This window comes from Gasterosteus aculeatus, chromosome Y (genome assembly GCF_964276395.1).
Source record: "Gasterosteus aculeatus chromosome Y, fGasAcu3.hap1.1, whole genome shotgun sequence".
NCBI classification, from domain to species: domain Eukaryota; kingdom Metazoa; phylum Chordata; class Actinopteri; order Perciformes; family Gasterosteidae; genus Gasterosteus; species Gasterosteus aculeatus.
Genome location: NC_135709.1, coordinates 10,606,916 through 10,631,471, shown reverse-complemented (window position 1 = coordinate 10,631,471; position 24,556 = coordinate 10,606,916). Strand labels below are relative to the sequence as shown.

At 43.2% G+C, this 24,556-nt stretch overlaps 1 protein-coding gene and 1 long non-coding RNA gene across 2 annotated transcripts; one reads left to right on the top strand and one right to left on the bottom strand.

Moving 5' to 3' along the window:
- Positions 1-253: 253 nt before the first annotated feature.
- LOC144391042 (uncharacterized) lies at positions 254-8,819 on the bottom strand. The gene is made up of 2 exons (XR_013454904.1): positions 3,635-8,819; positions 254-3,428 (listed from the first exon to the last, which is right to left on the bottom strand). It is a non-coding gene; the product is annotated as an uncharacterized LOC144391042 (long non-coding RNA).
- Positions 8,820-13,054: 4,235 nt separating this feature from the next.
- LOC120812502 (malonyl-CoA decarboxylase, mitochondrial-like) lies at positions 13,055-23,834 on the top strand. Its single transcript, XM_040168578.2, has 9 exons — positions 13,055-13,647; positions 15,694-15,806; positions 16,250-16,406; positions 16,818-16,970; positions 19,054-21,319; positions 21,668-21,817; positions 21,917-22,072; positions 22,257-22,352; positions 22,687-23,834. The coding sequence occupies exons 1-5, from the start codon at positions 13,102-13,104 to the stop codon at positions 19,597-19,599; spliced, it is 1,515 nt and encodes a 504-aa protein (XP_040024512.2). The 5' UTR covers positions 13,055-13,101; the 3' UTR covers positions 19,600-21,319; positions 21,668-21,817; positions 21,917-22,072; positions 22,257-22,352; positions 22,687-23,834.
- The last annotated feature ends 722 nt before the right edge of the window (positions 23,835-24,556 follow it).

The following is a 24,556-nucleotide window of genomic DNA, read 5'->3' as shown; positions in this document are numbered from 1 at the left end:
GGAGTTGAAAGGTGCCACGGAAGAAATATAATAAGTTGAAATAAAGATTCGAAGAACAATACTTGGAATGCTTAATGCATTCCAACAATTAATATATTCAAATGAAGATGGAGTGGTGTTGTGTTCAAAAATGAAGAAACGCCGGACGGACAGAGGTCATCGCTGATCAAAAGGTTAAAATCAAATGTATTTAACAAAGTGTGGTGGAAATTTGTGGATTTAGCCCATGTGAGAAATCAAAAGTATCTTGAGCTTGCTTTGTGATTAAGTATTTATTACTAACTAGGATATAGAAAAAATCATTATAATACAGAAATCATCAACACAAGTCGTAAGTACAGACAGAAGTCAAATGACTACAATTCAGCTGAAAAGGGACAGATGTTCCTTCCCCCAAAAGGAGCAGGAAGATCTGACAAAGTTGAAGAGGAGAACAGGAGCTTATATACACTTCAGGGAGGTTTGTGCTGCCTCAGGACAGGACAGCCCACCCCTCAAAGAGGAGTGTTGGAAAAGTACCAGATGATGTAGGGGTGACCCCGCGACCCTCGCTTTATGGACCCAGACAATCAACAACATCTAAAAGGTCAGTCAGGGCACGTATGTTTTCATCTGTGTCTTATCTCACCCTGGACTGCCTTAAGTCACCGGCTCACATCAAAGATAACATTCCTGAGAGCCTCACCCCACGCAGGCTCAACAATTTTCCCCCAACATCCCTCTCTTTTTGTCATTTTTGACAATCCGGAATCAACTTAAGAAACTCTAAACAACAACTAAATTGAAATTAAGAAAAAAAAATTAAACAACAAAGAAAATGCTTAGAACATACATCAGTGGTGTAAATTCACGAAGATTCAGAACATCACATCATTAACTTCTAGGTACATTGAGAACTCTTGCCAACATTAACACATACATGCTGTCTAGTTACACACAATCCTCACACTTATCATCACTGTCAGAGCTATACGGATAGGGTGGAGTCCATTCCTGAACCGGACACCGTATAGTAGTACTTGTGTGTTCAACTGATACATGAGTACTAACAACCTTCCCTACAAAGAGCTTTAAAACAGTTACAATTAGGGTTATAACAATTACAGACAGATTGATGCCCCCTAATTCCCATAGCAGTTCCTTGAAGAGAGAAGGTCCCTATGATCCAACAAATGCCTGTATTTCCCCAAACGGATTCCAGTCGTGGTCGTGCAATTCCTTACTGCCCCGTTCTGTGTCTGCCACCACATCATAAACTGATGACGTTGCATCGGAGATGTAAGCTCAACATTCAGTATGAATCGCTTTGCATACCAAGCCTTGTGCAGCCACAACGAGGTCCAGAGCCATTCTATTTTGTAGTACCATGTGTTTGATGTAATTTACTACAGTCACTCGTACCTAGAGAGGAACCACCTAGGAAGTGATAACGTTGGTTAAGGGATGGACCGGAATCTAACCAACATCACTTTAATATTATTAAATTAATACCTATAATTAATTAATTAAAATCTATTGGTCTATTTTCATGATTAAACCGCTTAAACGCAAAACGTACAACTTCCCCCTTTTCACCCTCATAGGCAACTGTGCTTTGCGCTGTTGTCGCCGTGTGCGGTGGAGGAGTGTAACAGTCTTTATCATTACTCACAAATCGATGAGATAGCTCAGGCCACCCATGACATCCCAGTTGGCTTCCGTGAATGGAACAGGAACTAACATAGGTGCTCTAGATGAAATGGGCATATGCTGACATATCCAACAATTAGAGACATTCCTTTCATTAGCAAACTCATTCATAATAGTCAACGCAATATTATCATGCTTGTACGGTGGTGTACGGTTTGGAAGTTCTTAACGTTAGGCTTACTTGCACGCATACTGCCAATCTAACCGAGTGAAATGGGCTGGTTCTGTTGTACAGTCTGCAGGTTGAGCGCACCAGAACGGTATTCCCCACTCGTGTCATATTTAGGGCTTAGAGTCACCGTGCAAGTGTCGTTTGTCTGAGTCCTAAAATCCTCCAAGTCCAGGACTGACCAGCGACCTAAGTGCGGCGTGCTCAGCCGTGACATGTAAACTTTACAACCCTCCTTCTCAGTCCCCCCTCTCGGACAATTGAGAGAGATCAACCCTCGCCTCCAAGTTGCTTTGGCGGGGGCTGTTCTGGCCTGCAGGAGGTCAGGGCCTGTGGTTTAACGGCCTCGTAAATGATTTCAGGTGGTACTGTTTTAGGCTGTGTCTCTTCTTCTGCAGTTCTTTTGCATGCCTCCCTCCAGTTGCTAGAGCCAGTGTGGGCTGGTATCTCCTGACACGATCGTGGTTTACTGCACCAGAATGGTGGATCTTCTAAACCAAATCTTCCGTGCACCCACACGGTACATATTCTTCTCCCAACCCGGCAACACACACAATTTCATTTACGTGACTTTCTATTTTAACCCATGCATCATGTTCGATTGTGTAGAGCAAACACTCTGTCTCGTCGCATTGTTTTGCTGGACAGTGGAAACTTCCTGAAATTCTCTATTGGAGAGGTGGAGAACGCTGGAATCCGTGATGTTCACATAAGGAGGTTGTAGTTCATTGATCGTGAGGGGAATCAGCACAAATGTGGCCAGCGTCAGTGATATGCACATGTTCATTCTCAGGCTCCAACCATGCTTCCTAAGTGTTCTTTGGCGCTGGAGATCTGTCTTTTATCGCTGTTCTCCGGGTGGCTGCCGTCCTTGCTGTCTCTGCCGTCTCTGCCATCTCTACCGGGCTCGTTGGTGTCCTGGAACACTGCAGTGGGGGAGGGCTCTCCACCCTGCAACCCCTTAACCGGAACCAGATGGAGGTGCTCCTTCGCCTCCTGGATCCGGGATGCGTTTGCAGTGGCTGGCGTGAACCCACGTCGCTTTCCCTTCCACCTTAACTGCCGTCTCCGTGGTCAGGAGTACTTGGAAGGGCCCCGTGTAGCGTCTCTGCTTCCAGTGCTTCCTCCAGTGATCCTTAATGAGGACCCAGTCTCCTGGTTTCAGGTGGTGCTGCATTGCTGTAGCTGTGGATGGAAGCGCCGCTTTCACCTCTCCGTGCAGTGCTGAGAGTGAAGGGGAGAGGTTAGCACAATATCTCAGCATGCTCATTTATAGCAGTGCACATCCCCCCTTTGCCCACGTGATCTTTTCCGTGAGACAACTTAGCATAAATGTGCAATAGAGCACGTGGCAAACAGGGCCTACTGTCCGGCCCTGTGTAGATTCCGCCCTCAAGAATGGCACCAGATCGTTTCCACAGGGAACGCTCCTGTGCACCGGCAAGAGGCCGAAGTGTTGAAAGATCGGCATAAGGACTAGGATCGGTCGGTGTGGAAAGCACTTGAGCCAGGGGGAAAAGGAAGCCCTGCGAGGCTGCCTTCTTCGCAGCCGCATCCGCGCCCCTGTTTCCTACAGATACAGGGTCAAGAGAAGAGGTGTGAACTTCACGTTTAATGACTGCAATGGCTCTGGGTAGTAAAATGGCATCCAGAAAAGCCGACACAAGGGTATGATGTGCAATAGGCTTGCCAGATGACGTGAGAAACCCCCTGTGTCTCTAAAGAGCTCCGCACCAAAAGAATAACGTGAATCAGTGAAGATGTTAACTGTTTTACCTTCAGCTGCCTTACATGCCTCGGCAAGTGCAATCAACTCTACCGCCTGTGCTGAGAAGTGTGAAGGAAGCCTGCCACCAACAAGTGTGCTGTGTGATGTAACCACTGAAAACCCAACCTGACCGCTGCCCGTGTCTGGTGAGCGAGAAGCGGAGCCGTCTACAAACAGCTCAAGATCTGCATTGGGAAGAGGTGTGTCCAACAGATCAGGCCTTGGTATGCATGTCTGCTGCAAGACTTCGACACAGTCATGAAGCTCTCTGTCATCTGCAGTTGGAAGAAGTGTAGATGGGTTAAGGACATTGCATCGTTTGACAATTACATTAAGTTGTAGGATACCTGAACCATCTCTGAGCAGAGAGGTGAGAAGTCTTCTGGGCATATAAGATATGAGAGACAGTGAGTGGGACCATGAGTGGGACATCACAGAAGCCCACAATGTCACATGATGCTAAAATGTCTCTCTCGGCTGCTGCCACTGCTCGCAAACAGAGAGGAAGACCCGAAGCAACAGGGTCAAGTTTTGAGGAGAAGTAGGCAACAGGCCTAAGTTGTCCTCCATGAAGATGACACAAAACTGATGTCATTTAACAGTCCTTCTGGTCTATGAACTGAGTCTACGGTAAGTCGGGTCTCAGCAGGCCCAGAGTCGGGGCCTGTGATAAGGAAGTCTTTAAGTCCTGAAAAGCCTTTTCAGCTTCAGTAGTCCAAGTCAGTTTGTTATGCGCGCTGAGGCCTTTACCGTGGACCATGAACGAGAGAGGTGCCTCTCTTTCTGAATAAATAGGGATCCACTGTCTACAGTATGAAGTCATCCCCCAAAAACTCATTCGTTTTTTTTTTTGTTTTTTTTGTTTTTGGTACCAATTGAATTGCCCCAATACGTTTGGGAGAGAGGGATTTTGCCCTCAGCTGTGATCACATGTCCCAGATAAGTCACTTGTTCTAGAGCAAATTTAAGTTTTTTGTAGGCAAGCCTTATGTCCGTTCTCTGCCAAGTGTTTAAGTAGCCAAATTGTACCAATTTTACAAGCCTCCTTTGATGGGCTGCAAATCATCATATCAGCCACATAATTTAGATGGGCCGACCCTGCAGGGAGTTATAAATTATGTAGATGTTCCTAAGCGCGTCTGTGGAATACACCTGACTTCTGTGGTAACCCACTGGACATCCTATCCATTTATAGCCGCGCCCAAAAAAGAAAAAAAACAAACCAACTTATGTCTTCTTGTTTGGGAGGCTATACAAGTCTGCGCGTTGTGTGCATTCCTCAACGAGCTCTACTGTTCTGTGTACACTTACTCGTGTGATCAACGTAGTGCGATTTACATTACCACTTGTAAGAATACGTGTTCAAGATTTGGAGCCTGGTCGGGGTTATCAAAAATTCAGCCGAATGACTTCTCTCGTTCTGGAAAATGTATTTGTCAGATCACAGGTCAAGTATCAGCGCTGCGTTTGCAAAGGCAGGAGCAGTTCAGGCAGCACACAGGCCGGAAGAACAACTAACTAACATCAGCAAGAACATCATGTTTTATAACCCTTGAAAGACAGAGAAGGAAAGATTTCTATTGGCCCTAAACTGGCGTAGAGGAGGACCTTCCACCTCCCGCATCTAAGATCCGGTCACATCCAATGTCCAGACTCCTGACTTAACGTAAACATCGTAAACAGAGTGTGTATGTTGAATAGTGTTGGTGTGTCTCTAACCCCCCTTTGGCTGGTAAATCTTCTAGTTGACCCGCAGACCTTACATTCCTCAGCCAGGACATAAACTGACTCCCCATCCTGTCGGACTTGTGTCTGCCTGCTTGGCAGATCCTGCTTACCCCCTTACCTAACTCTTAAATCAAGACAAGACAGCAAACCCCCAACTAGCCCATGAAAATAACTTTTGATTATCACACTAGCGCTATACTCTTCATGAGGATCCTCTGCACCCGGTCTGAACTTTAGGCCGAGACGCTGTTGCAACCATGGACCAAGATCCTGTATCCCAGTGAGATGGTTTAGCCAATGAAATGTGGAGTAGAATCAAGGAACACCTTCTTTTTTTTTTTTTTTTGGGAAGGAGAGAGAGATACAGACACCGCAGCAGCCTCCTCTGACCAATACACATGCTTCAACCATAATCTCTCTTTCTCCAACTTTTGGTCATGCCATACGTCCACATACCTTCTATCTCGCCCTGTGTTTACATGGGATGTGCAATGTAATGACTGTGCATGCATGTAATCTTCTACCGTGTGTGTATGCGCAATTTTACATGGTCATGAGTAATCAATGCATCAAGGTATGCTAATAGTTTTCATCCATATACATACAGGAGGGGTTTTGGACTGTAGTTAAACATCTAAAATAATTGCAATTTAATCTTTTTTTTTTCTTTTTTTTTTTCGTGTGTGCCATCTGATGTTGAGCTCAAACACAATGCCAAATGCTCTTGAGTCAACTACAAGTGTTACCGGATGGCAAATCGTCAACGTTAATTATGGGAATTTCTGAATATAACTCGACATGCAATCTAAGATGTGTGTGTGTGTGTGTGTGCACAACTATTTTGTTTCGTTTATGAGTGTGTGTAGGGTGCGTTACTTTCTCCTCCGTGATGGGGTGCTCCGTCTCTGGGGTCCGCCCCTCCCTCTGCCTTCCTCAGTCAGAGGTGTGATGTGTCTCATCCTCATGTGCTCAGGACACTCTGCTCGCCAATGTCCTTGTTGTCCACAATTGTAACACACGCTTGGATCATAACTCCCGTAAGTCCGATCTGATCTGCCTCTGCCACGAGCTCTTCCATAACCTCTTCCTCTTCCACGTTGGCCTTGGGCAAATTGTTGGCACTGCAAGCACGTAAACATTGCATACTGAGCCTTTTCAAAACCTTTTAGTTTGTCCTTTTTCTTGTGTAACTCATCTTCAGCGTGCTCAGCGTGCTGAAGGATGTCTGCAAGAGCACACGTTTTCCAGGTTGCACATGATCTTTTCACCATCCGTTTAAGTTCAGGGGTCATTCTGCTTATAAAATGTTCTTTCAGATGGACTTCATATGGCATTAGGGGCTGTGCCCCCATTGGATCAGGTCGCTTCAGGCCACTGTGGGTGTCAAAAGCTGTCGTCAGGCGTGCCAGGAATGAGCTGCATGTTTCTTGTGGCCCTTGTGTCATAGAGGTGACGATGGGGAGGTTCAGTCTCAGAGGAAATTGTTCTTTTACCAACACAATGAGAGCATCTACACACTTCAAATGTCCACATCTGTGCCGTGCTCACAATCAGGATCTTTAAGGCGAGCAGCCATTCTTGTGGTGTTGAACACACTCTGAACCTTGTGATAGTCATGTGTCAGAAGTCTGCACATCAGACGTCGCAGCTCTGACATGCTAGGATGGTATTTTCTGACAAATTGCTGAAAATCAGTCTCCCACTTAGCAAGATTGTCCTTGGGACTGCAGACGTGGCTCATTGCCTTGGTCACATCGGCATCTGACCAGGGTCTGAGAACCAGCATCGGCCCTTGCACCCCCTCCACTGGAAAAGAAGCTGCAGGATCGAACAACGTCTTTTTTTCTTCTCTGAGCAAGGCCTGCCGTTGAGACTGCGGGCTCATGAAGGCGGGAGCTGGAGGAGCAGTGAGGGGAGGGGGGGAGTCCAGATCCGTGTCCACCAATCTCCTCAGGAACTCATAAAAACAAGGATAAAGTGTTTTGGGGTTAGAAGGGTACACATTTCAGAACTTCTTGTAGGATCTTTGGTCTTTAATGAATTAAATGCTACCAACCTCTGTCTCTCCCTTCTCTCCGACTCATACTTCCACATCTTGAAAGCTTCCCAATCTGCCTTACATACCACATTCTTTTTCTGCTTTCTTCTCGACAGGCCTGCATGCTGAGCTGCATAGTTCTTCTCCTTCCCCCTCAGTTGCAATTCCAACTGCTCCAATTGATTCTTACTCAAACTCCCCTTTGAAGGAAACCCCAATTCAACACATTTTTGTATTTGATTCAAACTGCCAGGATAACGCTCTGACATAAATTTACACAATAGTGGCAGGATATTAGTCTCATGGTTTTCACCCGTCTCCCCTTTATTCTGAACACTACTCATTTAGATATCCGTATCTGTACACAAGGAGTGTACGCGCCTATAAAGGTGCGCACAAACGGAGAAATACTACACGTATAACTAAGGCAAGTCAGTGACCGTTGCTTTCTCTGGCCACTCAGTCTACTGCATTTATCCAAAGTTGGCCTGTGAATTTTCAGGAGACACAGGATATGCAACTCGAGAAAATACTACAGGTGACCCAGACACGTCTGTCTACAACACACTCGTTGTGAGATAGGCCTAAAACCCTTTTGTCAATGACTCTGTCTGCCTTAAAATAATTTCGATCTCTCACCGCGTGTTCGTTGTTTCTTTTTCTTGAACTGGATGGATCGGCAATCCGGGTCTCGTCGGGACGGCAGCTTCTCACCCTCAGGGAGGAATCACCTATACTATATGGGCTCCTGTCCGTCCGTCAGAGTCCAGATCACGCGTCCATCCCATCCTCGTCGCCAAGTTTGTGGTGGAAATTTGTGGATTTAGCCCATGTGAGAAATCAAAAGTATCTTGAGCTTGCTTTGTGATTAAGTATTTATTACTAACTAGGATATAGAAAAAATCATTAGAATACAGAAATCATCAACACAAGTCGTAAGTACAGACAGAAGTCAAATGACTACAATTCAGCTGAAAAGGGACAGATGTTCCTTCCCCCAAAAGGAGCAGGAAGATCTGACAAAGTTGAAGAGGAGAACAGGAGCTTCTATACACTTCAGGGAGGTTTGTGCTGCCTCAGGACAGGACAGCCCACCCCTCAAAGAGGAGTGTTGGAAAAGTACCAGATGATGTAGGGGTGACCCCGCGACCCTCCCTTTATGGACCCAGACAATCAACAACATCTAAAAGGTCAGTCAGGGCACGTATGTTTTCATCTGTGTCTTATCTCACCCTGGACTGCCTTAAGTCACCGGCTCACATCAAAGGTAACATTCCTGAGAGCCTCACCCCACGCAGGCTCAACAATTTTCCCCCAACACAAAGGAGATGGCGTTGCGGTAAAAAGAACATCTCAGCTGAGGAGCCGCTGGTCTCAGCCACCAATAGGCCTCAGGTCAGTCCTTTTGACCATCCCTAGTGCCGTCTGTCGCCTCCACCAGCGAACTCGAGAACAATGGTTCCTACAAGGTATTTATACCAATGCTTAAAGGTGTGAAAGTTAGTGTCCACACCTCTGGGAGTGGTCTTCTGGTGAGTTCAATGTAACTCGGGATTTCGAATGATCCTTAGTCAATATCAGTTGTTGTGCAAGTATTACATGCATGCATTCCAGTTGATTACATTAAATACAATCATAACTGCATTAGTATTATTCTATTACAGTTGCAGTGGTTTTACAATATTGTCATTACTTTATTGATTACAGTTTCAGAATCATGGCTGTATTCTGGTATACACTATATGCATTTTTATTAATTTTATGAACCGGGTCACATATTGTATCTAATATCCTACAGGGGCCACTGTACTCCATCTTCAAATTAATTTCATGCACGCTCTCAATGCCACTGGCCTGCACGGCAACTCGGGCCGGCATAACGTTCTGTTGATAAGACACTCATGTGTGTATCCTCCAGCACATCGTCCCACGTGCCTCTCGCGCTTTCTTGCCCGATTTATCACCATTGCAAGAATGTGAAGCGTTGTGCTGGAGTCGGGTCATAGGCATGTATTGTAAGAGAGCTGCTTAAACATCTATGGCAAAGTAACGGTTATTTTAAATATGACTTATGATGGGATTATGATGAAGTTCAGGCTAAACTGTAGCTCTTGTCAAATAATTGGTGCATCTTAGCTAGCTCGTGAACGTTAGCCAACGCGGCCAGAGCCGTTAATTGCGTTCATTTTAACGGTGCGGTCCATTGGCTTATACGCGTGTTCGGGACGTTGCAGTAACACAGGAGTTGGCTGTGTTGTTGGCTCGCCACTTGTAATGCCAAGAAAAGACGAGCTAACGTTATGTATCGTAAAAATACAAACTTTTTGGCAGTTCCCTTCAACCTTCACAGAGACGCACAGCGGAAACCTCGGGTCGCCCGGATTGCGTTCGCTTGCAGTTCCTGGGTTGAACTGGGCGCGCCTCGGTGACGAGCTGCATCCTGATTGGCTGAGGGACTTCCGGGAGTTGACAGATGAGTGTGATTTCGGGGGTGTTATGTCGTATTCTGTGACCCGTTCTTTCATGTCTGTCGTTGGAGTCCGTTTTCCCCTTTGGCGTTAGTTAACGCAGAAATGAACTATTAATCATTTTTGATTGGTCAGGTAATAATGGTTTTTAGGCCTACCTACATATTATTATGTCACATTTTAAAAGATTAATAAGAGTAATAATTGGAATACGTCTTGAATGGATGAGGCACAATTTTTACTATAGATTGTTTTGCCTTACAGTGTCCTTTTATTGTTTATAAAGTGGCAGAAAAGATCATATACATAAAAAGGGACAAAGGTATTTGTGACCTTAGTTTGGCTCCTGATTAAATCCTATTTACTCCAGTTATTTGGTTTACATTACGGTAGCACATTCTACAGCTAATTGTTCTCGTATTCTCCGCAGTATTTTTTTTGTCTCACTATGGGTCTTTAATGGATCATTCTAAAACATTTTAGCAATTTTTGTTATCTCCAGAAAATTTTCTTCCTACCATAATTGTGTTCTTGTCTGAGGGAAAAATCAGCATAAGACTATTACAAAATGTGTCATTAAAAACAGTGTAATTCAAATTATTTCAGCTTCTTGACTTAATCTATGAGGATAAAATATATTTAGCAACAAAATAATTTATTATATATTCCTTCACTTGACAAAAAAAAAGAAATACACCAAAATATCATAATAGGTCAATGCACCTAACAAATACAGTTTCAATATCTTTATACTTTATTCTTATAAAAAATCTTCAGTGGATGACATTATTAAGTGGTTAATTTACCCAAAGTATGTCAAAAAGGAAGCAATCAACCTTTTTCAAACAGAAGATGCTGGATGTTTTCACCCGGACGATGGATTCCAACAGAGAAGAAGGCTGTGACTTAGTAAGAAGGTTCTGTAGAAAGCAGCAATAATGCATGATATAAAAGGTCTCCTAAGGTGGACAAAAGAAGGTTGTCAGTACAGTATACTTCTCTACTAAGAGGCAAATCTAAATCAAAAAGCAATAGGGAGCCAATAGGAATTAATCAATTTGCTTCAGTAAGAATTTTACTGTAGCTGTAGATCAGTGTTTTTCAACCTTTTTTGCATCACGGCACACTTAAGACACAGAAAAAATCTCACGGCACACCAACAACCGGAAATTATATGAAAATCAATCCCAAACAGTTTCAGCATGAGCATAATATACTCTAAGAAATCAGGGAAACGCGGGTTCTATTTGTTGTGTTTTATTAAACTTAACATCATCCTAATGCCAAGATGGCACAGGCTTTATGCCCAGGTATCTCTTAAGCCTAGTTTATGCTTCTGCGTTTTCCCTTGCGTCCCTTTTCACACCTCCTTGCGTCCTTGCGTGTGTCGAGACATTTTTCTAGGCTTGCGTCGAAAGCAACGCAAGCAACGCAAGCCTCCCGCAGTGCACCAGGCTGCGATTGGTCCGCTAACTACGTCCTTTACGGAGTCTCACATTTCCGCTTTCATAGCCCGATACCGCCATTATTAAAACGAAGATTTTTTACGGGAGAACGGATCAGATTGAAGAACTTTTGTCTGAAGAAATGCGCAAATATGACCGCTTATACAAGCCGTCGTTGGCGGGTTGTAGAAGCGGGTTGGATTAGGAGGGAGATCGCCATAAACGCCGGTTTGCCGGTCGAGAGGTGCACAAAGTTGTGGAGGAAAATACGGGACAAATGTGTCCGCGATGAAAAGCAGCAGTAGCGATGCACGGGGCAATAAAGTCTATGATAAATAAATAAACAAATAAATAGACGTGACTCTCTAGGTCATCTTCAACAAAAACACGCTACTCCGCCTGTTGTTCTGGAGGTGAATTGCTCTGCAACACACGCAGAACCATGATTTGAAACAAGTGCGTCGCCGCAACGACGCAGACGCAGAAGCATGCGCCGGCCTTAAATCTCACTTTTTTAAATTGTCGCCTCAGCAAATCTGCCTATTAATTACGCTGCGTACCGCCACCCACACGCAGAGGGGAGTATTGAGCCGGCACACCTGACAGCCTCTGGTGTGCCGCAGCACACTGGTTGAAAAACACTGCTGTAGATGATGAGCAGCAAAACTTGAGAAACCTCAGGATAAAACAAATGTGTAGTTTCCTAAATGGTAGTCTGATGCTGAACCTAATCACAACTAAGGTTACATTAATGTAGCAAAGCTTTAAAAAAGTAAAATAAGGTATTGCATGCTGCTGGTTAAACAACATTTTACTCTATTCTCAGTTCTTCTCATTCAAATACATAGTAAACTAGTCATTATTAGCTAGTGAAACATACTGGCAGTTATTAGTGGACCTGAATTATTACATGTTTTATTTTCCCTCTTTTATGTTCAAAAGTGAAGTAATGAAGACGGCCTACTGGGTTTCAATTGTGGCAGCTGCCATATCAAAATATGATTTGGGGTCTCGTGACAATGAGAACATAATACTGGATTGGAAAATCACAAGACATTGTTGGCAAGTTACTTAAGTGATTAAAGAATAGACCTTTCTTTCAGAGAAGTAAAGTCTTATTCATCTTTGAAGTAGACTCTCACATAACGGCTACTAATTATTTGAAAGAAATCAGCAACATTCCATTATCGATCCGCTTCTTATTGTTACTCTTTATACCGGATTAAACAGCTGTGGTTTGTGGGAAAAGTATTTCAAAAAGGCTGTCATTTATATCTCAATATTATGACCAAGTTGTCATTTGCTGTGTAATTTGGAGGTTCCTGATCTTGTAATAAAACATGTCAAAATAAACAGAAAAACAAACAATGATTTATGGTCAGAGTATTTTATTGATGTACTGAGTCTGGGTGTGATTTTTAAATATATTGCATACACACATAGTCTTTAACCATCAACACTGTTATTAGTATGAGAAAATTATTTAAAAAATACATTAATTTATTGAAGGCACACAATGTATAAAAACCTACAAAACATCGAAACATATTTATATTTAATTTGTTATATTGATAAAAGTCATGCAGCAAATTAGTAACTACTATAAGGCTTTACAAAATGCGATGTCCCAGATATGCAGTCATTTCCATTCACACGAGGGAGCCTTTTTATGTTTTATACTGGCTGCGATGAACCTTCTTTGGGGTCACGACATGCTGCAGTGTCTCTTTAAGAGACCCGGAAACGGTTCCCCGCCGTGTGATCGCGAGTCGCGTGTCCGGTGCACGCAGCTGATCATGCTATCCCTCCCCGCCAACTGGGCTTTCCGAGGCGGTGTGCGGTGCTGGCGACACCGAGCTGTGCTCAGAGGGGCTCTGAAGGCCCCGGACGTCAACGGTGTCCGTCGGTACTCGACCCCAATTCGTGGCGGTGTCGCGGGCATGGAGGACATACTGGCCAGGGTCGTTGCACCTTTGCCCACGTACGAGACGAGAGACAAGTACCCGCCTCCCCCCGAATCCAACAGCCTGGAGTTCATGCACTTCTACGCGGGTCTCGAGAAGGAGGAGAAACTCGGCTTCTTGACGAAGCTGTCGCACGACTTCGGAGTGGACCACAAAGGCATCTCCGAGCTCGCCTTGAGGCTTTTGGACGCTCAGCTACGAGCTTTGGCGACCATTCTGCAAGTGGAAGACCGGCTGCTATATGGCCTGACACCCCGTTATAAGCAGCTGCTCAACCATATAAGCAGGGTCGAAGGTGGCGTGAAGTTTCTGGTGGATCTCCGAGCCGATGTGCTGGAAATGATCTCATCCAAAGCTAGCGAGACCCCGCAAATAAGGGTAATTGATTTGTTTACAATATCTATGGATGCCCGCGTGTGCCAAAGCAGCGACGTTCGCGTTTAGAGGTCTGGCATCGCTAGCCTGAAAACAGCTGACCCTCAATGTTACAGTTATTTAAAAGATTATATCTGTGCTATATTTGACAGCGAGCTGAGTATAGCTGCTTACACAACTCAGGCCTCACTGACGCACTCTCATGTTCTTATCAAGTGGCTCACGTTTCCTCACAACTTGTGGCAACGACCTTTGCTCCAGATTTCCCTCTTGGTGCAAAATGTGTTTTTTTCCCTCCGTTGATTTGGGTGCTTATACAAATGGACAACACAAATCTTTAGAGCCAAATTGCAGGGCTTCCTTTTATTTATTCTGCACTGTATCCACTTACTGGCGACAAAAACATGCCGGAGGGGTTATACAATTTCTGAAATATTCCTGATGTTTCTTCTTATATATAAATATCATTTAATTGAACATGGTTATTTATAATTATTTTAATTCAAAGACCTTTTCTTATTGATGCCCCTGACAACAGAACGCGCATACTTGGGCCCAAACCAATGTTGCCCCTAGGTGAGTCTATTTAAGGATGCTGATTGGCTAAAAATTGTTTATTTGATCAGCAATTGGTGCAAAGTGCTCCTTAGACCTGCCTGAAGACGGGACGTGCGACGACGGGCAATTTGGCCAGCCGTCACTTGTTCATCTTTCCACAAACAGCAGATGAAAGATGTTAATACAAGTCCGGTGCATCATTTTGGATTGCACACAGCTTGAGTGAGGCTATCCTGTGGCTCGCTGCATTTCTGCTGCCCGACTGCCAAAAGAATGCAGACTCTTTCTAATGGAGTGCAGGATCAGTCTTTTCCCTTCTGTTCGGTTTTCCGTTTCTGTCCTAACCTCAGGCTTTTTGATTCGAGACCCGACCCGTACACGTCTTCGCCTTACGCTAGGTCAATGAAATACACACCTCGGTCGGGCCTTTCTTCTGAGTGGGAGAGAATTGGCCAGCGGCTGCACTCTTGTGGGTTGTTTATCCGCCGCGTTTTCCCACAGAAATGCGGCGCTGGGATTACCGGCTGTTTTTCATAGATTATTTCACTTCTGGTAGTTTGTGAGGTAAAAAAGGAACTCCCGATACACACATATTCACAACAAGCAGCAATGTGTCTCAAACTTTTGATTGTCTCCTCGCAGTTTTCCAGCGGGAGACCTGTGAACCACAGAGCTGCATAATGCAGTGTTTAATGCGTGGATGTGGGGAATACTTTGATAGTGGCTCGCAGAGAATCGCAGCCAGTGGCGTTTACACCATGACGGTAATGGAGCTTGATTATATTAGCCATTATTATGACTGACAAGCTGTTATTAAAGGGATGCAAGGAATTGGCCAATTTAAGCGGTATGTGCCTAAGTGTGTTTGCTTGGCTGCGGTGCATCCGCTTGTTTGTGTGTTTGCAAGAGATTTGCTTTAAATGAAGTCTGACCTTCGCGAGACGACGGGCCTGCTTTGAAATGGCAAGTTGTTTATTGGAGTGCCTCGTCTCTACCCGTCGCAAGCTCAAAAATAGCACCACTTATAAAGCGTCTACAGGGCCGTACGCCTCAACACACTGAATGAAAGCGGCCTGGAATTGTTTACAGCCAACAGACTAACTCGAGCGAGCTGGAAGCCAGTCAATAAAGTTCTCTCAATAAAAAGGTCTATAAGGCCCGTGAGGACTGTGTTCATCCACCGCTTTTTATCGTCCTGTAAAAGTTGTAATTTTTAATGAAAACACTTTTGGTGTCTCTTCTTCACGAAATATACAGGAATAACCCCCCAAAAATCCCCCATAGCAAAGTAAAAGCTAATGTAGTGGAGAGCATAACGTTCCTTTCCACAAGAATCAGATTATTGTTTTATTTTACCAATGTACCATTCAGCTTTCATTTTCCTGAAGGACAGGCGCCTGCGCTGCCCAACAAAGGAAAGAACGTGGTGAATATTCAATAATCCTCCCTGGTTGTGGATGTTAACTCAATTTTTTTTTTTTCCTCTGCCAGGACCTGAACGGCACGCTGAAGAGCCTTCTGTCCGAGTGGTTCTCTGTGGGTCTGCTTCGACTGGAGAGGATCACCTGGCAGTCTCCCTGTGACATCCTACAGAGGATCAGCCAGTAAGCAGCTTTCCCCTCCTTCTGTTATCACAGTCTCTTGAGTCATACAGTTGTGCAGCAATGCAAAACCCGCCCTCTGAACACAGATTCTCCAATCACAGCTCAACAAACATAGTTAGCGCGCTGCTGGGATACTGTTTTTTTTTGTAGGTCAATACAGGCAGGGTTTCCTAATATTGAACATGGACAAAATGTGAGATCCAACTCTTATCACAGCCATAAAGGGCACATTTAAGTCACACCAGCTGGAAACGTCATAAAGTCAGTTTCTTTATGAGCCAAAAATTACAAATAGTTTTATTTCCCCCGATATCACTGTCAAGTGCACATGTATCGCACACAACGGAGAGCTTGGCAGGTGTAGCGACAGAAGCTGAGAAGGGCAGGACTTGGTGAATGGTTAATTGAAAGCAGAAAGACTAACCCTCAGCCCCCCCCACCAGGTACGAGGCCGTGCACCCTGTAAGGAACTGGACAGACCTGAAGCGCAGAGTTGGGCCGTACCGCCGCTGCTACGCCTTCACCCATGCAACCATGCCGGGGGAACCCCTGGTTGTGCTACACGTGGCCCTCACTGAAGACATCTCTGATAACATCCAGGTGAGAATGGATAGCTGCAGGCTGTGGTAATGGGTTGTCTGTCACTTCTACACACCTGGGGGGGGGGGGGGGGGGTAGTTAAGCATCTAGGATTACATTGTTCCTCTTCTCAGCTGACAAATGGATTTGTGCTTGTGTGAAAAAAACAATACTGAGACCTTTAAACCTGCACATCCCTCTGGGCGCGCTGCCGACTTCCTTCACTTGGTATTTACAGCGTGGAAACGGCCCTTTTGACAACTCTGCAGTTTGAGAACAGTGCATGGTGTGAGATACAACAACGCCATCCTCCGCTGCAGGAGAGCCCTGCATTGATGGCAGCTATCTAGCCACAGTGAGAACGTGCTTCTGTCTGGGTGATGCACAGGTCGTCCGTGGGGGGAGAAAAAAATATATAATTTCTTTCCCCAGAGTATCGTCCGTGAGTTCGCAACTCTCGACTCCGAGGAGGACGTGAATAAGGTCAACGCGGCCATCTTCTACTCCATCTCCTCCACACAAGCTGGCCTTCAAGGGGTGGAGCTCGGCAACTACCTCATCAAGAGGGTGGTCCGAGAACTACAGGTGAGTGCTGGGGGGGGGACGACTTTGAGGGGGGCTTCAGTTTCTGTTTGATTTACTATTCAAAAGTTTCAATTTCAGTCGCAGTGCTGACTCGTAAACATCCAAAAACACGTTTCAATGCTTTAAGCATCGCGCGCTTTAGTTTTTCAAACAACAGCTGTTTTGATTGAGCTTTTTTTTTACTCGTCGCCATTTATATTAATGGCAAAAATACGTTCCAGTAAGCTCAGCAGATTTTGCATTTTCTGCTTCAGCATTTGCTGTTTGTGTCGGAGTGCAAAGTAGACCCACTACCCGATGAGGCCATATTCATTTTTTTTCTGAGGCTGTCTGCTTTTTTATTAATGTTTATGTTGAAATCAAGCTCGTAACCTCATGAAATTGCATCTGCAAAAGAAGTATTTTTCTGTATAGAATGTGTAGCTTCTGTTACTAAAGTGCTGGAATGTTGAAAGAATGAAGGAATTACCAAGATATTGGTTCATCAAAGTTCATTTATTTTTATTAGCCAATGAAAAAATCAATTAGTCAATATAGCTGCTTAACTAGCTAGCTTTCTTTTGGTAGATTAAAAAAAAATCATCCTATAGAATAAGACTCGTTAACATTTTAAAGCAGATGATTCTGGTTGTAATATGTCGCTACTAACACGCAAAAAAAAGAGAACTTGAACTTTTAGATCCTCCATTCCTTTTTCTGGACACTTTTATCCAAAACCCTCCACCACTGTTCTTACTTTTTCATGGCGGTAGTGGGAGACGATCACTCAACCCCATCAGTGGAAGTGCATCGCTCGAGACTCGGCAACACAAATTTGTATTTCGCAAACTTGTACTGTGCAGAGGGCTTGGCTTTCTGACAGGGTTTTATGTAAAGGTGAAGAGAAAGAGTGGCGGAGACACACCGGGACCACTGTGCTGATGGATAGATGATAGAGTGGAAAAAGAAAAGGTCAAGGCGGAGGGACGGGGGGGTCTTTCTTGTCTTTATCGATTGGCCCCCAGAGCACATGTCCGGCGCTGCGGTTTCTCCCTTTTTTCTCTTTATTACTTCTCTTATCACCTCTTTCCTTATTTCCAACTACCCGTCTTTTCCATCCTCCTCATCCCGTTGTGAGCACCCATTAGTTAAAAGTAGAAGCTCCCGATACAAGAATACATGTAAGTGAGAGGACCAATTCAAAAGGATGATCAAAAGGAGACTATGTCGCGAAGCAGCGCAGCTCTGCAGGGGGTGTCTGACACTTTTATCCACGGCGACTTTCACCCCTCTGCCGTCCACATCAATCCGTCACTTATATACCCAGAGACCGGAGTGCAAAGATGGACAGTAAAAAAAAAGAGGGTTTTGGCGGGAGGAGAGTGTGGGGGGGGGGGCAATGGAGTGGAAGGCCGGAGCTGCAGGCCGAGCACAAATAAAAAAAAAAGAAAAGGGTTTTTGATACCGAGGTTGAGGGTTCGCCTCGCTTATTTCCACCTTTGCAAAGCTAGTGCCCCTGTGAGTGAAGATCAAATCGCTTCTTTCCCTTCTGTTTCTTCTCTCTGAGCTTTTTGAGGTGGCTCTGGATTTAAGTGCCTACGCATGCATGCAAAGGATTCTGCGATTTCCTTTTTTAAAGTTTAGATATTTTCATGCTACCATGGTATAATCTGTAAAGCATCCAACATCTTAGGAGAGATCACAAATGAAAAACTATTCCAATTGGCTCTACAATGACTAAAGACCGGGAGAAAAGTATCAAACCCTGAATCACACCGAGTTAATCAATGAAGGGACGATCTTGCTACTGATCTCAGAAATGCGCTCGAACCTAATGCAACAATTACATATTTGCACAGCATTCAGACCTATTAAACACACGTGTTATTTTTACACCGGATGGATACGATTCGGCCCCCTTCTTCTTGGGGAAAACTAAACACCTTTTTAAAAGAGTGCGTCATGCCTGCAGTGGTCAACGTCTTTATTGCCCCCGGCGAGCTTCCAAAATCACCACCAACATCAAACCAGAAATGTCCGAGAACGCACTCGCCCAGTTAATGAATACTCAACCTGAAGCGCCGCCCCTCTTCGTGTCTTCCAGAGCGAGTTCCCTCACATGGCCCAGTTCTCCAGCCTGTCTCCGATCCCGGGCTTCTCCTCCTGGCTCCAAGGTCTGCTCGGCCAGTGCAAGAAGGAAGGCCGGGGCTCCGACCTCCTGTCCGAGCAGGAGTGGGAGCAGGTGGAACAGGCCGTCGACTCGGCCCCGGGGCCTGCGGCCATCGAGGCCCTCCGCAAGCTCATCGCCACCGGCGAGTGGACGCGCTCCGAGCGCCTGACCCGCGTCTTGGAGCCCGTCCTGATGCGCCTGTGTGCCTGGTACCTGTACGGGGAGAAGAGGCGCGACTACGCTCTCAACCCGGTGGCCAACTTCCACCTGCAGAACGGCGCCACCATGTGGCGGCTCAACTGGAGCGCCGACACCAGCCCCAGGGGCGTGGCAAACTCCTGCGGCATCATGGTGAACTATCGCTACTACCTGAACGAGACGTCCAAAAACAGCGCCCTCTACCTGCAGAACAAGGTCATCAGTGCGTCGGAGCAGCTGGTGGGGCTGGTGTCCCAGTTTCAGAAGAGCAGCAAACTTTGACGATGGAGACAAATACAAAAATGGGTTCGGTTAGTTGGCGCGTGATATCATTCGTACGCCAACTGGCCGACTTAATAATATATTATTTGACGAAGACACCGCTCAACGAATGTCCGCTGGTATTGTTTTTTAATTGAAATTAGCCCATTGCTCACATGACGCGTCTGTGTGCTGTGAAAAGGTCCAGGTTGAATGTGTTTGATATTGTGTAAGGGAGACTGTGGCTAATGTAGCACGAGACATCTATCAATGCTTTTCCATGCTCTTGGATAACTGTGTGTGTGTAATGGTGAAGCGGGAGCAATGAGGGAGTGCAGCTACTGGAATAAATTATGTTTATTTACGCATTTCTTCCGACAAAAGTTCTTAAATCAACAAATAGAACACGCGTTCAGGGAAACACGCGTTTCCCTGATTTCTTAGAGTATATTATGCTCATGCTGAAACTATGTTTGGGATTTATTTTCATATCATTTCCGGTTGTTGGTGTGCCATGAGATTTTTTCTGTGTCTCAAGTGTGCCTTGACGCAAAATAGGTTGAAAAACACTGTCCTAGGGGACTGTTTTTAAATTTGGTTAATCATTCTCACTAAAGCGTTAGGTAGTAGACTCATTTTAAGTGAAAATAATTATCTAACTGGTGCCGATGATATCAATATAAATGCGTGATGCATCAAATGCTTTTCTTGTTGGACTTTCTCGTGAGTTTGTGGCCACTAAAAGTCCAACCTAACCAATGTCAAATGACTAGCTAACGCTAGCTGATAGCTAACGTTAGCTAACGCTAGCTGATAGCTTATGTTAGCTAATGTTAATAGCTTGTAGCTTCACCTTCCCGGCTTTCTCGGCATGTATAAAGGTTTAACGTTACGGACCCACTTTAAGTGTATTTTTAACTTGAACCTATCAGTGCGGTAATATTAGGAGGAACAATAACTAAACTGAAATCCTATTGATAAAAGTGCGCTTGCTGCTCTCTGGCGCCAAATGGGTTAATGTTAACAGCCATTACGTGAGTCGCGCGCGGCTCTGCTCAACTCTTTACTGTGGTATATTTTCCCTTCGTGGTGCCTTTTCTCGGCTATACACTAATGAGCTAGCGTTAGCTTAAACATGTAGGTAGCTCTGAGAGCACGGAGGAAATGCGCTTCAAGCGGGGGAAAATGTAAGCTGCAGCTGCTCTGTAGATAACAGAGGAGGACAAGCAAGGTCGATTCATGACCACTGTCCGGTAAAAAATACTTTTTAGTTGTTGGCCAAAAACTAAATGGATAGGATAATATTGGCATTGCCTGCCGTGCCAAAATAGTTTAGCTTTGTTTTCAGCTCTGGTTTCATTAGAAATTAACTAACTATTGTAGCCTACCCACAGTATTTTGTCTGTTAATAATTGAGAATTGATACTAATCATATATATACATATATTCTTTTTGAATAAAAAAAATTATATATGAATAATTCATGTTTAAGAAACCTTTCTGCCATTTCTTGCTCATTTCTATAGTATTATGAGGGTTTATTTAAATACAAAATATGTTTGTTGGGATCTAATTTGAGTCATTATCTTAACCCAAGTCAGTAATGATTATTGAACATTACTTATTTTTCCTAAAATAAATACCTGAATTGTATTTTCAGGTATATATGTATTTTTTTTGCAGTTTTTTCTATCTGATGTTGGTGTGATGTGGAACTCTTTGGGGACCTCATAAAGTTTTGGTAAGTACATTTAACAAACAAACTCTTCACAGGTATGCTGATCCCAGCAGTACTGCTCAGGATAAATATTCTGTAATGTTGTGATATTTTTGCTCTCTATAGGGCAGTTATCGCTGAGAGCAAAGTAAATCTGCCACTGATCATATGTAGGCACTCAACAACTTTTGTGCAAATGATTTTGGTCCTCTTTAGTCAGCTTAATATTTCATTTCCTGGGACAAACAATGAGTTAAATTAATTACTCATCTTTTGTTAGTTCTACAGTGCCGGAGTTTTAAGTACCACGGGTGACTGTATAAACATCATCACTAATTATTTTTTTTTCTTCTCTCTTTGTTGTTTGTCTAGTTTATGTGGCAGTGTAAAGACTGTGGCGCTGAAGTGTCTAGGCGATCAGAGATTCTTAAACATTACAAACTAAAACATAGTCATTTTGGACGTGGCCTTCATATTAAGTGTGTATATCCTGATTGGCCTGCACTTTTCCATATCGATGAGGTAAGCACATGCTAGCTATTTTCCCAATGTGCCTCGTGTCTTTGTACAACAGAATATTGCACCAATACTCTGTATTTTGTCTTTTTGTTCTTTGATAAGATACATGCTGAATTCTAACGCATTACAGCCATCCCACTGGAATCTTCCTTCATGGCACGATTGGACAGCCATTTAGCCCAATTGACATCCATCTTCCAGATGAAGGGAGGAGTTGCTGGCCAGGAACTGGCTAAACATCTGGAGATTTTGCAAGAAGTAAATATGTACACCAATCATTATGACATGTAAAATGTCATGTATATATGTGATGATGAAAACATTAAGTTATATTGTACATTTAGGTTATAACATTTTATAAATATTGTTCAGTTTATTGAAATTGTTGTACTTATTTATGTATTTCTTATTATTATTTAATAATTGTAATTCTTTAACACAGGAGACAAGTGATGTCAATCTGAAAAGGACAGCTATCCTAAAGGATCTTTGCAACTACCTGGGTGAGAACGAGGGACATCTCGTTCGGGAGTATATAGTAAGTAATTGGGATTGATTTGCCTGTCACATGTTGTTTTAAGATCCTAATGTCACCCACATACGTTTTCAGAGGTTCATGTTATCATTGACAGACGGTTGAGAATATTCATATAAAATTAACAACTTGCTGCACAGTATCGTCGTTCCTATGTACATATTTAATAACACCTCACAGATATATAGTTTTATTTAAATACATAGAAAATGGGATCAGATTCATCTAAGAGATTATTATGTATGGTGGCAATGTTCATACAGTAAAGTATACGTCATTGAAATTAAATACATTTCATGAATCGTGTTCTTTTCTCCTATTCTCTTTACACATACAGGACATTGAAGGAAATGACATCCTGAGAGACCTGCAAAAGCATACCATGGGTATATATGTCATCAACAAGGAGGGTGGAGAAATGCGACATTGTGATGACATTGGAATTTTCGTTGAAGGAGTAATCATTCTCGACAACTGTGGATCTGTGGCCCGCACTTGTGCAATGATGCTGGGAGTCATCTACGCTCTGAACATGGCTTACCCCAAAGAGCTAAGATACTATTACGAATTCCTTCAGAAAGTGCTCTTTCGAATGGATGCTGAAAAGCTTTCCCCCAAAATCCTTGGACTAAGGAACAAAATAGATGCTGGACTGTAGGAAATCTTCAGCCATTCTTGTGAACTGGTCTCATTGCATTGCAGAAGAAAAGAGTCGACGTAATTAAAAAGCACCAGTCAAACCCGGGTAAACGATATATATGGCACACTGAAAAGATGTTTGTTCCATTTATTGATGTGACAGTTAGTCTCGTTCTGGCTCTACACAGATTTGCTATTTTCGTCTTCCGCTAGTATCGGAGAGTAAAAGTTTCTGGAGGTTTAAGTCACATGTTTCATTATGTCTTGATTTATTCGCTGACGAATAAGTCTGTTCCCAATGCACTTGGTCTTTTTTTTGTGCCTTAGTTGCGCATGTGAGATTTGTTTGTTGATTTTTTTTCTATTTTTATATATACATATATATTATGACTGGTACTCTAGTACACACACACACAGCTCTGTTGGAACTTTTTGATTTTAAAGCCTCCTGAAGATTCTGCAACACCTCATTGAAGCACTGAAGATAAGATAATAAATACAACACATTTATAGAACATACAAAATAGAAGAACATATCCAACTAAAGAAAAATGAATAAGTGGTAGCACAAGGTTTTGATAGTGTCGTTTTTTTGTTGCTCAGTCTGTTGGATTGTGTTGAGGGGCTTCTAGCGTTAAAGCAACTGGTTTTTATATATATGTAATGTACATATAAACATCTAATGTATATATATATATATGTAATGTGTATGTAATGTATAGGTAATGTGTGTGTATATATACATCCAGTTGTGGAAAAGAATGTTCTTTCTTTTGTTTAGATTATTATGTAAGGTGTATTATAATATGCCCTTTGCTTTTTTTGAATAAAATACACTGATATTGACTAATGGCATTTCATTTGATGAAACTTAATTTTAGTATGTATAATTTAAACAATAAATTGATTAGAATGTAAATAAAAAGAATAGTTACAGTTACCTAATTCATTTGATTAAACTGAACATTGGTTTAGTTGGAATTTCTTAATAAATTTTAGTTAACTCTACTCAAAACAGTTGAGCAGAAATTATAAATAAAAGTAGGCTAAAATTAGTTGAAAATAATGAGTACAATTTACTTAAAAAATATGTCTGGATTTAGATACATTTATGTCGTGCATTTACTTACCTAAAAAAAATTAAGTAAATTCAACACATCATTTTTTTCAGTGCACCCAGTCTCACCCCTGTTCTCTCTCTCTCTCTCATTGTGCAACTCTGTGTCTTAGAAACTAATGGAGTGGGAAATAAAGTAGTAGTAAACGGTTAGATTGATGATGTTCAGCACATGTTAATAATGGATTCACATCCAAGTTCAATATTGTACTGCTCCGTTGTCAGACAAAGTCTTGGCAATACTTTCCAAAAAGCAGCATAAGACCTGATTACAATTGATTAGAAAGTGTCTGCTGTGAAAATTCATGCCTCTGCTAAAAATAATTCAGTAATTTAGACAATCAAATTTTTTTTTAAAGATGAGTCCATGTGTGCGTGGCCGTGGTATATTTCATTTCTTATCCCTCATTTGTAGGAAATTGCCTTACAAATGAAGCTAATCCATTTTTTA

Coding starts and splice junctions, on each gene's coding strand:
- LOC120812502 (XM_040168578.2), top strand. CDS start 13,102: ATGCTATCCCTCCCCGCCAACTGGGCTTTCCGAGGCGGTGTGCGGTGC. Junction 13,648..15,693: donor GCGAGACCCCGCAAATAAGG/GTAATTGATTTG, acceptor TTCCTCTGCCAG/GACCTGAACGGCACGCTGAA. Junction 16,407..16,817: donor ACATCTCTGATAACATCCAG/GTGAGAATGGAT, acceptor TTCTTTCCCCAG/AGTATCGTCCGTGAGTTCGC.